Consider the following 12,832-nt stretch of genomic DNA (forward strand, 5'->3'; position numbering starts at 1 on the left):
CTTCCATACACTTCATCCTGGTCTAGAGAGATTACTTCTTGCAAGACCAAATTTATTATGTCCCCCTCTGTATCAGACATGACCTTCTCATGAACAGGCATTCTTAAACAATGCTAAATAATGAATGATGGCCTCCTGGCAGCAACAGTTCAGATCGAAATTTCAGCAAATGTCAGACATGAGGTCAGAATCTGTTTGAGTCCCCAAGGAAAAGGAACTCCGCTAACAAGGGAAGTGCCTGCTTGCTGAAGAGATGTGCTTGGAGTCTGTGTGCATGTGTCTGTGCATGTTCCGTTGTTACTTCCCTCCGCATTTTATTTCCTTTTTAAAGGATGGATAAGAAAATAGGATACCTCCAGCTACAATATTTTTGGCATGACAGTTCTGATAATTGATACCAATCCAGCAAGTCCCTTACTCCTCTAAGTAGCCCTTCTTTTTGTGAGTAAACCCCTTAGCTTCAGTGCAGCTTGCTCCCGTTAGTAAGGACAACTCACAGAGCGGCACAGGGGTTCAGGTTCACTGCAGCGTGTTCACAGGCGGTTTTTCCCTATGGGAGAATTCAGAAAGGGTGCTGAACCCATCTGTCTCCAGTAACGTATGTTCATGTGTGAGTTGTAAATTTTTTTTCTCTACAGCTTTACAGCTAGTCTTTGTAATCAATTTCTCAGTCTGGAGGAAGTATGCTTTATAATCAGAGCTTCTTCTGGGCTCTGATGCTTTTCAGTAATAACTTTCGCAGTGGTTGGGCTGGAAACAGATGTCTTTCCCTTTGTTACAACAGGCCAGACCCATTGAATGCAATTGTGTTGAAGGTCAAGCCCTTTAAGGACTGTAAGAAACTTATTGTGATTTGTGGATGCGTCTACTTCTATGGAATAAAACTATGCCAATTGTCTGAGTATCTCTATTATGGGTATGAGAGGAAGATTTGGATGCGCACTGTGAATAGCTGTGTGTTGATTTTGAAAGCATGCTTCTTGTAGGGCCCGAATTTCACCCAGAATGTCACTGTACTTCCTTATCTTTACCTCGCTGGTGTTCCTGACCGTCCATGTCTTTCATAGGTACTTTTACATATATTAGAACATGCTGAAGATGTATCCTGAAGCCAGTGCTGTAGAACAGAAGTCTGGTCTTTATGTCTTTCCTAGAGGTACTCTAATGATGTACAGCAGTGATGGCAAAGTTGTCAAAAATTCCCTGTGCTCCTCTGTTTGATGAGAAAAATTTCTTCCCATGCAAAACCAAAAAGCAAAGTGCCTGTGGTTAATGGCTTGATACATTCCATGTTACTTACTCCTGCACATTTTCACTCGTTCCACCTTGTTACCAGCTAACGTCACTGGACGCATAAAAAGATGTTTTGAAAGTCCTTTCAACACTGCTCGTAAAAGAGGTTCTCTGTTTTAGAGAATGAATTCTGTCTTTCATCAGTAAGATCCTTTTTGTCCCATTTTACGCTTCTTTCTTGTGCCTTCTGACTCCTCTCTGCAGCTGGAAGGATGACTGTAGATGTTGTCACAGTAATGACATTATTACAGCATGACAGCCGAGGGGGAAAAATGTGGCAAAATTTGTAATATTTTTTTTGAAGGCTAACTGAGACAGGCAGGTAAAAACAGATTAGCTTTTGGACACCATGCCTTTACAGGAATATTAATTTGATATTGCAGTTATAATTCTCCCCTCCAATAGGATTGTATAAAACTGACATATCAGGGGCTTAAAATGCTTTATCAGTGAGAATACACATTTGTTGGTGGTTTTAACAGAGCCGCAGAGTAAATCCTGAGAGGGAGAAGCATTACAGGAATTTGCCAACAGGTCTTTGTATGGGCAACTGTGCGTCCATTCATAAAGGCATTCACAGTGTTTGTGTTATTCTTACGGAGCGAGATTCAGATGCCAGGTTTTCAAACTGTATCAGTAGGAGGAATGCAGAGAAAACAGCCTGCCCAAAGGCAACACCACACAAAAGCTGACCTACAATAATAGCTCAGGCAGGCGACGATTTCTGAACATTTTGCTGTTGTACATTTGGTCAAAATACATACCAAAGGGGTACTGAGTATTTATAGCAGTGGGGAATAAGGGCTACTCTTCGACGCTGAATACCTGTTGGGCTGGGGTTTTTTTCAGCTCCCTTCTCCCTTAGAAAACAAATCCACCTTTCGCATAGAGTCTACTAATGGTGCATGAAATAGTTGCAGAACTGAGGACACAGCACAAAGCAAGGTGTTTTAGTCAGGTGGTAGCTGAGTGCATTCGGAAGATAACAGATTTACTTTGCAGGTATACGGCACAATAACATTTTCATCAGCTGAAAGGATGCCGCAGCCTGAAAACTGATTCCAATGCAACTCCTCTGCTAAATTCTGCGGAGTGGAAAGTGAGTGGGATGCTGAAGTGGAGGGGGAAAGCCCTGGTTTTTTTGGAAGTGAGAGGGCTTGAAAGGGAGCAAAGACAAGGTACCCAAGGATGCGTGTAGGAGTACAGGATTCTCTAAATGAAAGCAGGCAAAAACCAGATTTTTGGAAGCATGCAGCTCAGCTCTTCGCGCGCGTTTTGTGTCGGGGGTAAGGGCAAGAGGAGGTGCTACTTTTTAACTCTTGGGAAAGGTCTTTTCTCCCTGCGGCCCTGAGCAGGGCTTTCCCAGCTGCGGCGCCGGGCCAAGGCTCCGAGCAGAGCGGCAGCTCCCTCTCGGGGGCCGAGCGGGAAACGCAGAGCTGGCGGCGGGCACGGCCGGAGCAGGGATGCAGCAGGGATGCAGCAGGGATGCAGCCCTGGGAAGGACAGGGCTCTACGCTTTGCCTGGCTGGGGAGGAGAAACAGGCCACAGAAAGCGGGAGAAGAGTTCTTCTGATGCGCTTTAGAGTGAAACCGGGAAAACCACAGCACGGTGTTTTCTTTCTAATCGGTGGATAGTCACACTGTTTCTTCTGAGCGCTTAAAACGCTGCTTACTCACTCACCACTTTTCTCTGTGCTGCTTTTTAAAGGCACCTCTCAATAACTTTTTTTTTCTTTTTTTTTTCTGTAGCAGAGCTGCCTATGAACCATGCCCAGAATAGCTAACCTTTCTGTCTGGGGATCTTCCTTGGGACCAAAATAAAGGAGGTGAGGTTAAATCTCACCGCTCAGTTCTCACTGAAATGGAGTACAACGGAGAAGAATCATGCCTGAATTTCAATTTTCTGCTTCGATTTAAAGACATGGATAGTTGATCGCTACGTCTCTACCTCTTCTCAATGACAGCAAACTGTCACTGAAGTACTTAAGACTATTTGCTTGTAAGCAAGATTCATGCTTGGCAGTTTATTCTTACCTTCCATTTATTTTCCACCTGACACCGTTATCCTCAACGGAAAGCGTCGGTGTGCTTCTCTTCAGGGCTCGCTGATGGAGGGGAACGACAGAGACTGATAACACTGCCTAGAAACAGATTTGACTGGAGAATAAAAGAGCTCGTCCTGGTGTATCTGCGATTTCTACCTGCCCAAGAGCAGGAGGAGGCCAGGCGTTCTCGGTTCCCCATGACAAGTCAGTAGCAACATAACAAGCTCTGCCTCATCTCTGTCTTGATCCACCTGGCTTCTTGCAGAACACGGTGATGGAGTTACCGCCATGGCACCAGGCAGACCGTGGACTGTAATAAATTCAGTGAACAGCCTGGGGGCTTCATGCCGAAATATATTCAGAAAAAGAAAAGGAAAGGCTTTGGACTATCTCACAGGTTCACAAATAAAAGATACCCCGAAATCTTGTGTCTCGTTGTCCAAGAGTAAAAGCCCTTTATTAAAGAAAAGATCCCTCCCTATGCTACTTTGGGAGGGATTACATTACTGAAGAAATTAACAAATAACTGTATCGGTTTTATTTCCACTCCCTTCATTGCAAGCAGTTTGGACAGTGGGAGAATAACAGTCATTCCTACTTTCTCTTGTTCTTTTCCACTTTCAGGTTTTCCAAGCAACGCTGAGTCTCTGTCTCTCTGCTCAGCTAAAGGTGAGCAAAGAGGCAGAGTTTAATTTGGGATACAGTTTTGCACATTTCAATCTTTTTTTTTTTTTTTTAAAAAAAAACTTTTTTAGAGTTTAGCTAACTATGTTTTGAATTAGGCTCCAGAAAGTGAATAGTTCTATTTGTTTTTAATAGAGATGACTGAATAGGTTTTGGTTTGTTTTACTGTTGGTAAATAGCTTCCCCACCAAAACGAAAACATTTATTCTGCTCAAAATATTTATTTTTGTCAGAGGTTGGCCAAAATGCTTTGCTCAATTTCTTTTCCCATTTTGTGCGGAGAAAACAGCTCTAGTGCTCTAGACAGCTCCAGTATCTCAGATAAGAATGAAAACAGTATTTCTTATGCAATTACAAGTTTCTGACATTTTTGTGTTCATTGGACATCATCATGCTAATATTCATTTGATCAGTGTGTATTTCTACACAGCCACACACTATGAAAGAGGGAATGTTTTTCCTCCTCTCAAGCACCGAAAGCGCATTGACATTTCCAAGTTTATTTTTTTACTGAGAACTAAGTAGTATCTGTTTGGGATCTCTAGCTGAAAAAGCTGTAAAAACAGCCAGCTAGTATTTATGATTATTTATTGCTACCTTATGGTCAGAACATACTAAAATAACTGTGTCAAATGTTCTTCTTGCTTTCCTTCCTTCCCCCAATTTTTTTTCAAAGCTTCCTTCAATCATTAGTCCAGGAGAATTTCTGGACACTTGCAGAAAGAGCTGTGGAATTTGGGGTTGTCTGTTTTCAAACTCAGAAGTTGTTCGACTGAATCTCTAATTGCTATGGTGAGAATCTTAACCCACAGATTTTCCTTTTGCTGCCCCTTGCTAGGTGATAACAGTGGCCTTTCATCACTGTGCTTCAGAACGTTTTAGCAGATAGCTCCGTACTATTCCCTCCCCATCACCCGCTGTGGTCCACACGTCTCTGTAAGATGTGCTGTGCTGACGTGCTTTGAGTCAGGCAGAGGCTGATTGTTGTCTCGCAAGGCTGTCAACGTCTCCTTGCTACCTCGAGTCTCCCAAGTTCAAAGTGCTCGAAGTCATCCCTTCGTTATCGCTCAACCCCAAAAGCGCCCGAAGTAGCCAAGCCTCTGCGTGCTCCTGAAAGTCTGGAAAGCGGCTGGCTACTAACTCACACAAAATTCTTCCCAGGGTTACGTGGGATTCCACAGTGTTTCTCAATGGGTCTGACAGCTGTGTCTGGAAACGCTGAACAAAACCTGATGGTACCAGCCAAGGCTGAATTTGCCTTTTACGCAATAGCCAGGGGCTAGATACTGGGCTCTGAAATTGGGCACTGCCTCTCAGATCCTCACTGAGAGAAGCTGAACATGTCTCTCATGTTTCAGCCGACCCGATTACCGCAGAGAGGTGCTTTCTGCTGCTGGAGTCACTCTGTTGGCATGGAATGATCACACGCTCTCTGCTGATTTAGAAGGGCTGAGGGCCATGCACGTGGCACCCCCATCCTGAGGGGCAGGCGGTGGGTTCCCGGTGGGAAGCCTGAGCTGGGCATTGCCACAGGTGTGCAAGGCTCATGCTGCTCCTTCTTGGCTTGTGGGCGGCCTCTCTGCGCACTGTCCCACGCAGCGGGCACTTCAGTGACACCCCCAGCCAGGCTGGGATGCCCCATCAGCTGCCCAGGTCCCACCCAAGGGTATAATCCCCAGTGAGTTTTCGTCAAAGGCCCAACCACACCAGTGGGTACACAGTGACATAGAGCTTCTGCTTTGGTAATGGTGCTGCTGGCTGGAGCACACTGTTCTTTTAGGTTTGTCGTACCCCCCCAGTTTGCTAAATTATCCAACCAGTACCGTCAGAGGATGTACTTTGACCGGGCGGGCACGGTGATGCCAGCTCCCAGGCTCCCGGCTTGAGCCGGGGCTGACCGCGGGGGACCCGTCCGGCGCGAAGCGCTGCCGCACGCCCCGCAGGGGGACGCGGAGTGCGGACGGGGCGGGGAGGGAGGGCCGGGGCCAGGGCCGGGGTCGCCGCCGCCCCCGGGCCGGGGGACGATGTCCGCCAGGGCGCGCTGGAGAGCGGCGCGGCCGCCGCCGGGGCTCACGGCTGCCGGGGGAGAAAGCGGGGCGCCGGGAGGGTTGGGGGGTGCCGGCGGCGCTGCCCGCAGAGGCGAGCCCGGAGCGGGACCTGTCGCCCTCCGCTCCGGCTGGGCCGGTCCCGCGGGTCAAGCGGGAGAGGCGGGGGGAGGCCGGGGCGCGGAGGCGCACCGGCGGAGCGGAGCCCCGCAGCAGCCGGTTCTCCGGCTGCCGTTCCTCTCCCTTCCTTGCTCCCACCCTTCTTCGGCGGCTGGGGGGCGAGCGGCGGGGGCCGGGGCACTCGGCGGCCGGGGCGGGGTGGAAATTTACCGGGGCCGTCCGCAGCGCGGCTGCGAGAGAGGGAGAGCGAGTGAAAGAGAGGGGTCGGCGGGAGGCGGAGGGAGGGAGGGCGGGGAGCGGCGGAGCATCGTCTGGCGGGGAAAGCGAGGGACCAAATGATTGTGAGGAAGGGCGGCAGCCGCCACCGCCGAGAGAGGAGCCAGCCGCGGCGCAGCGGCAGCAGTCCCGGCAGGCGACCCGACGCCCGCGGAGCCCGGCTCCCCCCCCGGCCGGCTGGGCGGCGATGGCGGCGGGCGGCGGGCGGCAGGCGGGCCGCCGGGCTTAGGGCGCGGGCGGCGGCGGGGCTGAGGCGGGCCCCCCCCCGCCCGTGGGCGCCGCATGGCGCGGGCCTGATGCCGGAGCGCGGCCCGGCGCCGCGGCGGCGCTGCGGGAGGAGGATGGCGGGGCTGGCGTGGAAGTGGCCGCGCACCCGCCTGCCCGTGGGGGCCAGCGCTCTGGGAGTCTTCGTCCTCTGCTGGCTCTACATCTTCCCCGTCTACCGGCTGCCCGACGAGAAGGAGATCGTGCAGGGGGTGCTGCTGCAGCAGGGCAAGGCGTGGAGGAGGAACCAGACTGCGGTCGCCGTCTTCAGGTAGCGCCGTGCGCGGCCCAAGGGCAGCCGGGGACGGGCAGCCGCACGAAGCAGCGGGCAGCCAGGTGGCGGGAACCCAGCCGGGCGCCCTCCCCACCGCTCCGAGCCCCAAACTTTATTTTTTCCTTCCCGACCTTTTGTTTTTTTTTTTTTTCCCAGCGGGCGAGGGGCAGGTAGGGCCCTTCTTGCCCAGCAAAACTTTTTTGGGCGGCTCTGTTTGCCGCGGGGAGGAGAAGGAGCTCGGCGCGGGGGATGGAGGTTTATTTCTCCTCGCAGGGAAATAAGCCTAGCTTGGATGCCTTTCCTAGGAGGGCTGAGGTTTCTGAGGCTTGCAGTGTTGCCTGCACAATAGGATGCTTCTCGCTTCCTGGATAACAGCTGCACCGGCAGCGCCTTTGGCTGCTAACAAAGCAAGGGGCTCGGAGCCCCGCTTGGCTTATTGGGTGCGCCTGCCTGCGCGCTGCCGGAGAGCCGAGCTTGTGGGGGCTCCCGGGGACGCGAAAGGGAGGGTTTGCGTGGATGTTCATTCGTGTCAGCATCCTCGCTCCGAGGAACACTTTGGAAGCTCCGTGCTGGTCCTTGACTCTTTGCAGTTTATTATAGAAACCACACGTTAAGGCACCTTTTCCTCTTCTTTTCTTATGACGTGGCTGGGAAATAGTGATAATCCTCGGAGCCCTTTCACCTTCCCCAGCTGCACAGGAGAGGAGGAGTGTTGCAGTCAGGGTGCCACATCTGATGGAGGTGGAGAACCAGGTCCCTGCAGCGGGGAGGGTTTTTTGAATGACCCTGGCTGAAAAGCCTGTGCGGGCGAGATTTGCATCCCCTTGAAAATTTTTCACATGTCTGGGTAAAATACGGACAATTGGAAGAGAGACCGATTTCCCTCCCTTTCCTGGAGGGAAGCTGGGTTTTCTCCCTGTCCTTTAAGGAGCAAATGAAACATCAGAGTGAGTGGTAATCAAACTGCTTGCAAAAAGCCTCTTTTTCTTTAGTAAATGCCAGAATGAATCAGATCCAAATTCCAAGGGACTTTTTTACTTTTTTTTTTTTTTTTTAAGTGGTGTACAGCTTTATGTGATGTTCTTCAATATTTTTTTGAATGCTACTCAACTTGTGTTTGTCACGAACTGGAACCGGCATGTGATCACTTAATATCTTGTCTGCTGGGATAACAGAAGAAACTTTATAGTTCTTCAAAAGCACGTTCTTCCTTTAGCCCCTGAAGCTTGTAGGAAATACAAGCAATGAGAGGTGATGAGCGGGTGTGTGTTAATATCTTCTCATTGGGTAGGCCTGGAAGAAGTCCTTCCTTTAATACAGAGCTAGCAATAAGGTACAGATGCAGGATCCTTTTCGTAAAACGCTAACACTAGAAACTAGCCTGATCTTCTCAGATACTAATTCATCTTAATCCTCTTGTGCCACAGATTCCCATTTTTGGGGGTAGATGAATCCAGATTTTTAAAAAATTACCCTGATAGGTGACGTAGGAAAGCACTTGATGTGTTATTTTTCATGTTTGTAAAGTAAGTGCTGTTTGAAGATTGATAATGCAGCTGCGCCTTCAGTTTAAAAAACCAGGTTTTAAAACACTTCCACCACATGGTTGAGAAACAAAAACTCTGCGTGGCTTGTCAACTCTTCCACTTGCCCATATGTTTTCCACTCCCTAAGCATAGTGATTATCTCGGAGATGCTATTGAAGAGAGTCTCTTGCAATAAAAGGAGCTATTGTTTCTTGTCTGTGTCTCTTGATGAGTTGGTGCAGCACTACGTACAATGAGCTTTAAATCAATCTGCTTCAAAAAATTAAGTTTCTAAGAGGAAATGTACACTGGAGATTATGTAGTGAGTGCACCATAATATTCAAATGATTGTGACATAGAGCTCTGTTTGCTGTGCAAATTTGCTTTTCTTAATATTTGTAGAAGGTTATGAAACTGAAGGGCGTGCCAGGTAAGCTGCTGTATATTGTGAGGTGATTATCGGAAACCATGTCCTGCTTTTTTCCACGGTCCTGCTGTCTCTATGCAAGAGCGTTGTAAAAGCTCAAAGTTTCAGTTTCTACTGGAAGCTGCCTGTGAACGCGAGTCTCTGTTTTAATTGGGAGGTAGGTATAGAGCTTCACAGAAATCCTGCGTGCGGACTTTGAAGTAATATGGTTTTTCATGTTAGCCTAATATTAAGTGGGTTTTAATATATTATTAATATATTATTATTTAAGGATGACATTAATTGCCACTCTCCCTAACCCTCCTACCACGTTCTAGTTACCAAACAATTTTGGTTTTACTCAGTTTTGAAGAATAAATTTGAATTTATCTATGCTAAAAATCTATATGAAATAGTGCAAACTTTGACATTACTGCTTTGTATAATATGGTGCCATTTGTGGTAAAATATGTACAAGTGTGTGAATAGACAGGTTCTTGTTACCCAGAGAAAATATCCGATGTTTTTTTATCTTTCTCCTCCTATAAACTCACTGAACTCCTATTGTTGCAGTAGATTATTGTCCCTGAGTAATTAACTTGATCAAATCATACTTTTGAAACCTCTGTTTGCCTTCTGTACCTGGATCAAAGTAAGTAAGTAATTTAGCAAGGTCAACAAAAACATCTGTGGTAATTTGGGTTGAACCCTGGCAGCTGAGTGCCAGTAACTCCTCAATCTTTACTGCTTCTTCCTCCTCCTCCTCTCTGTGCAGCCGGAAACCTCGTGTGAAGATCTGACCCATGTAAACTCTTGCTTATGCAGGAACCCAGACTGTCCTGGTGCTTGTGGGATGGTTTACATGAGGGTTTTGTGTTTGAATATGGATTTGCAGAATTGTTTTTCAAATATAAATACTTGTGTAAATAGCCCTGGATTGCTGCTTTTGAGGTGTGTTGCTTTACTGCAGCTGTGTGTAAGGGACAGTTCGTGGGAGTAACAAAAAGAGCAGGATTAAGTCTTTGACTCTGTCGTCAGTCTGTGTTTAAAGCATGTTCGCAGCCTTGACTCTGCGTACACGACTTCTGTGAGTAATCCTGGCATGCTGAGTGCGCTGAGTCCCCCTGACATCAGTGCAGTGGGTGTCTGTGCAAGAGCTGCCTGGGTTTGCAGATGGAAGGACAGATCCCGAAAAGCCTGAAGATACAACTGAGGTTATTAAAAGAGTTCTTGGTCCAAATCCTTTCCTCAGTTGAATGTAGCTTCCTTTAAAGTCTTCAAATTCCGGGCATTCGGAGCTGAGCACAGCCCACTAGCCAGCTATCGCTATTAGCGTCCTTTAAATTTCGAGACATTGGTGGCTGAGGCTAGTCAAACTCTTTACTGTGGAAACATCTTGTCTCTGACCAATGCTGAGTAATAGTCTGTCAGTCAGATGGAGAACTGCTTGATCTTGAACTACAAAGTGGTCAGAATAGGAATGAGACCGTCATTAGAGTCACTAATGGCTAATGTGTCTAATTTACCTACAATATAATAGCTTGTCATCCTCTTGAGGTGGTTAATGTTATTGTGCCCTAATTGTTTTTACAGATTGCTTAGGGTTTTTTTTAAGGGCCTGCTTGAATTATTTAGGCAAAAATGTTGTTAATTGCTGTTTGTTATTAGTGAGGTAAATGACATACAATAATACCTTTAGGATTATTTTATTTAAAAAGATAGCAGTTGATTAAAGGCAGAGTAGGATCTTTTCGTCTGCCTTAGGAGCTCCATACAACCACAAATCCCAAGCGCTGTATGTTTATCTGACATTTCCGCTTCATTTGTTTCCCAGGATGGACCTCCTCTGAGGAGTGAGTATGCAGTGGGCTGTCAGGACTGCCACCGAAAAAGTTGGGTGGCGATTAGTGACTTAGAGGTTAGAGGTTCCTCAGGAAGAGATGGGACAATCTCATCTGCAAGGCAACAGAGAGGCTACCCTTGCCATTTGGATTGCATTCCTGCTTCTGCTGCAGCAGTCTTGTGTGATGCTGAGAGGTCACCCAGGGTTTATTCTGGGGGTGGCTTGGTTGAGCTGGTGGCAAACATCTCCCATGAACTCACTGTTTGTGACTTGCCTCTGGTCCAAAGCATCTGCTACAGCTTGGGTCACCTCCCCAGTGTTGTCCCCTCTGTCCCTAGAGCCACACCGGCCATGCTTATCTTGGCTGGTGGCTTCTCCACTCCTTTTTCATCAGGTTTGGCCTCTTGTCCATTTTCCAGGGACAGAGAGGAGAAGCTACTGTCCTGAACTCACATAACAGGGTCAGTGGCTGAACTGGACAGAACATCCAGACGTGGTGGACTCTGGTGCTTGCAGTGTGGATGTGAACAGACTGTGTGAAGCCTCTTCTACTGTTAGTTTTCACGTGCCTTGCCAAAATAAGGCTCTGTCACTGCTTCGCACCATGCTGGAGGGGGTCTTCCCACTGTAACCTTCTCTGCCAGCTGTTAATGTCTGTACCTAGAGTGCAGTCACAACAGGCACTGAAGAACATCCCCCTGTGCAAATCATTTTTCATTCTAGATTGTATTAACACAGAACTAGAATTCCAGGTCACTTCCCTGTCCGGGTAAGACAAATGCTATTGCCAAGTCAGCGAGAGTTTCTTTAGTTTAGATGGCTCTTTTTCCTTCTCTTTTGATACGAGCCTTGCAAATTAGGTGTGTTGCGATCCTTACCGAGATACTTCAAGGCAAATCTGAGATGAAACTTCATATTGCTCAGGTTGACTAGATAAGAGTTTTGCCCTGCTTAAACATCTTTCTCGGATACTGAATTATTCCTGCTTCTTTCACTGAGTCAAGTGAAGAATAGATTTGGGATTAGATCTGGGATATGCTGGATTAGATTAGTCTACCTCTGCAACTCTTGAAGCCCTACCCTAAAACCATTGGATACGCTCAAGTGTTGCATGTTGGCAGTGGCCAAATCCAGCTCATTTTGCTTTCCTGAGTAGGCGTCACTACTGCCTGGCTGTGTTTTTTAACTCAGTTGTTAACATTTTGAATGATTTTTTTTTTTTTCACTTGTATTTGCTGCATTGGTGATAACTGGGTATTTGTAATTTGTAGTTTCTTGGTGTCTCCAGCTGATACAGGAAGCTATTTTGGTGAAGAGGTACAGTTTGAAGAGCAGGTTAAAAGTGAGAGGACAGAAGTGTTCTCATCCCGTTTTATTATTTGGAGGCTGTGGTGTAGAGAGCAAGCTGCAGAGAGATCTGGGTCCTTTATCTTCAAGGTCTTTAGATAACTATTTCCTATTGTTTTCATGTAATTTAGGTATCTGAGTTAGCTCATGGTGTCCTTGCAGATGAGGGGTGTGGTGGCAAGATAGGAATTGACTTAAATTCCTGAGTTGCAGCTCATGGTGTCGTCCTTCCTTGCCCTGAAGTAGGATTTTTCTTAGAGATGTTGATTCTGTGTTCCTCGGGAAACAGATAGTCAAGGTCCCTATTTCCAGTATCTGGTCTCGCAGAGTTTGGGATTGCTGCTTTACTTTGAATTTGTAAAAAAACCTCCAGTGCTGCCAGCATTTATGGGAGGGTGTAGCCAACTGCCTAAGGCTCTTTTCCTGTTAGCTGGGAGCATCCGAAGGCCCAGAGCCAGGCACTAGGGAACATGAGGAACAGAGTCTTTACTGGAATTTAGGTTACCCGACCAAGGCCCCGAAAGTCTGGTATGTATATACGCAGACACTGCTGGATGGATGTTTTTACATCTGTGCTTTCCCCTTTTCTGCCTTATAGTGGATGGAATGGGCACCGAATCATCCATACAATATCATAACCAGTGATTTATTCCTCTACTTGTAATTTTCATCTTCAGAGCAGCCAAGAGCGCTGCTCCCATTTGATGTA

General features: G+C 47.5%; 1 protein-coding gene across 1 annotated transcript in view; it reads left to right on the plus strand.

Annotated features, from left to right (window-relative positions):
• Positions 1 to 6,483: 6,483 nt before the first annotated feature.
• The window catches only part of ST8SIA1 (ST8 alpha-N-acetyl-neuraminide alpha-2,8-sialyltransferase 1), a 130,265-nt gene continuing 123,916 nt past the window's right edge, over positions 6,484 to 12,832 (plus strand). Inside the window, exon 1 of the mRNA XM_075758573.1 lies at positions 6,484 to 6,998. Coding sequence (XP_075614688.1) covers positions 6,523 to 6,998 — 476 coding nt within the window. The 5' untranslated portion in view covers positions 6,484 to 6,522. The remainder of the gene's footprint in view (positions 6,999 to 12,832) is intronic.

This window comes from Balearica regulorum, chromosome 1, assembly GCF_011004875.1.
Source record: "Balearica regulorum gibbericeps isolate bBalReg1 chromosome 1, bBalReg1.pri, whole genome shotgun sequence".
NCBI classification, from domain to species: Eukaryota; Metazoa; Chordata; class Aves; order Gruiformes; family Gruidae; genus Balearica; species Balearica regulorum.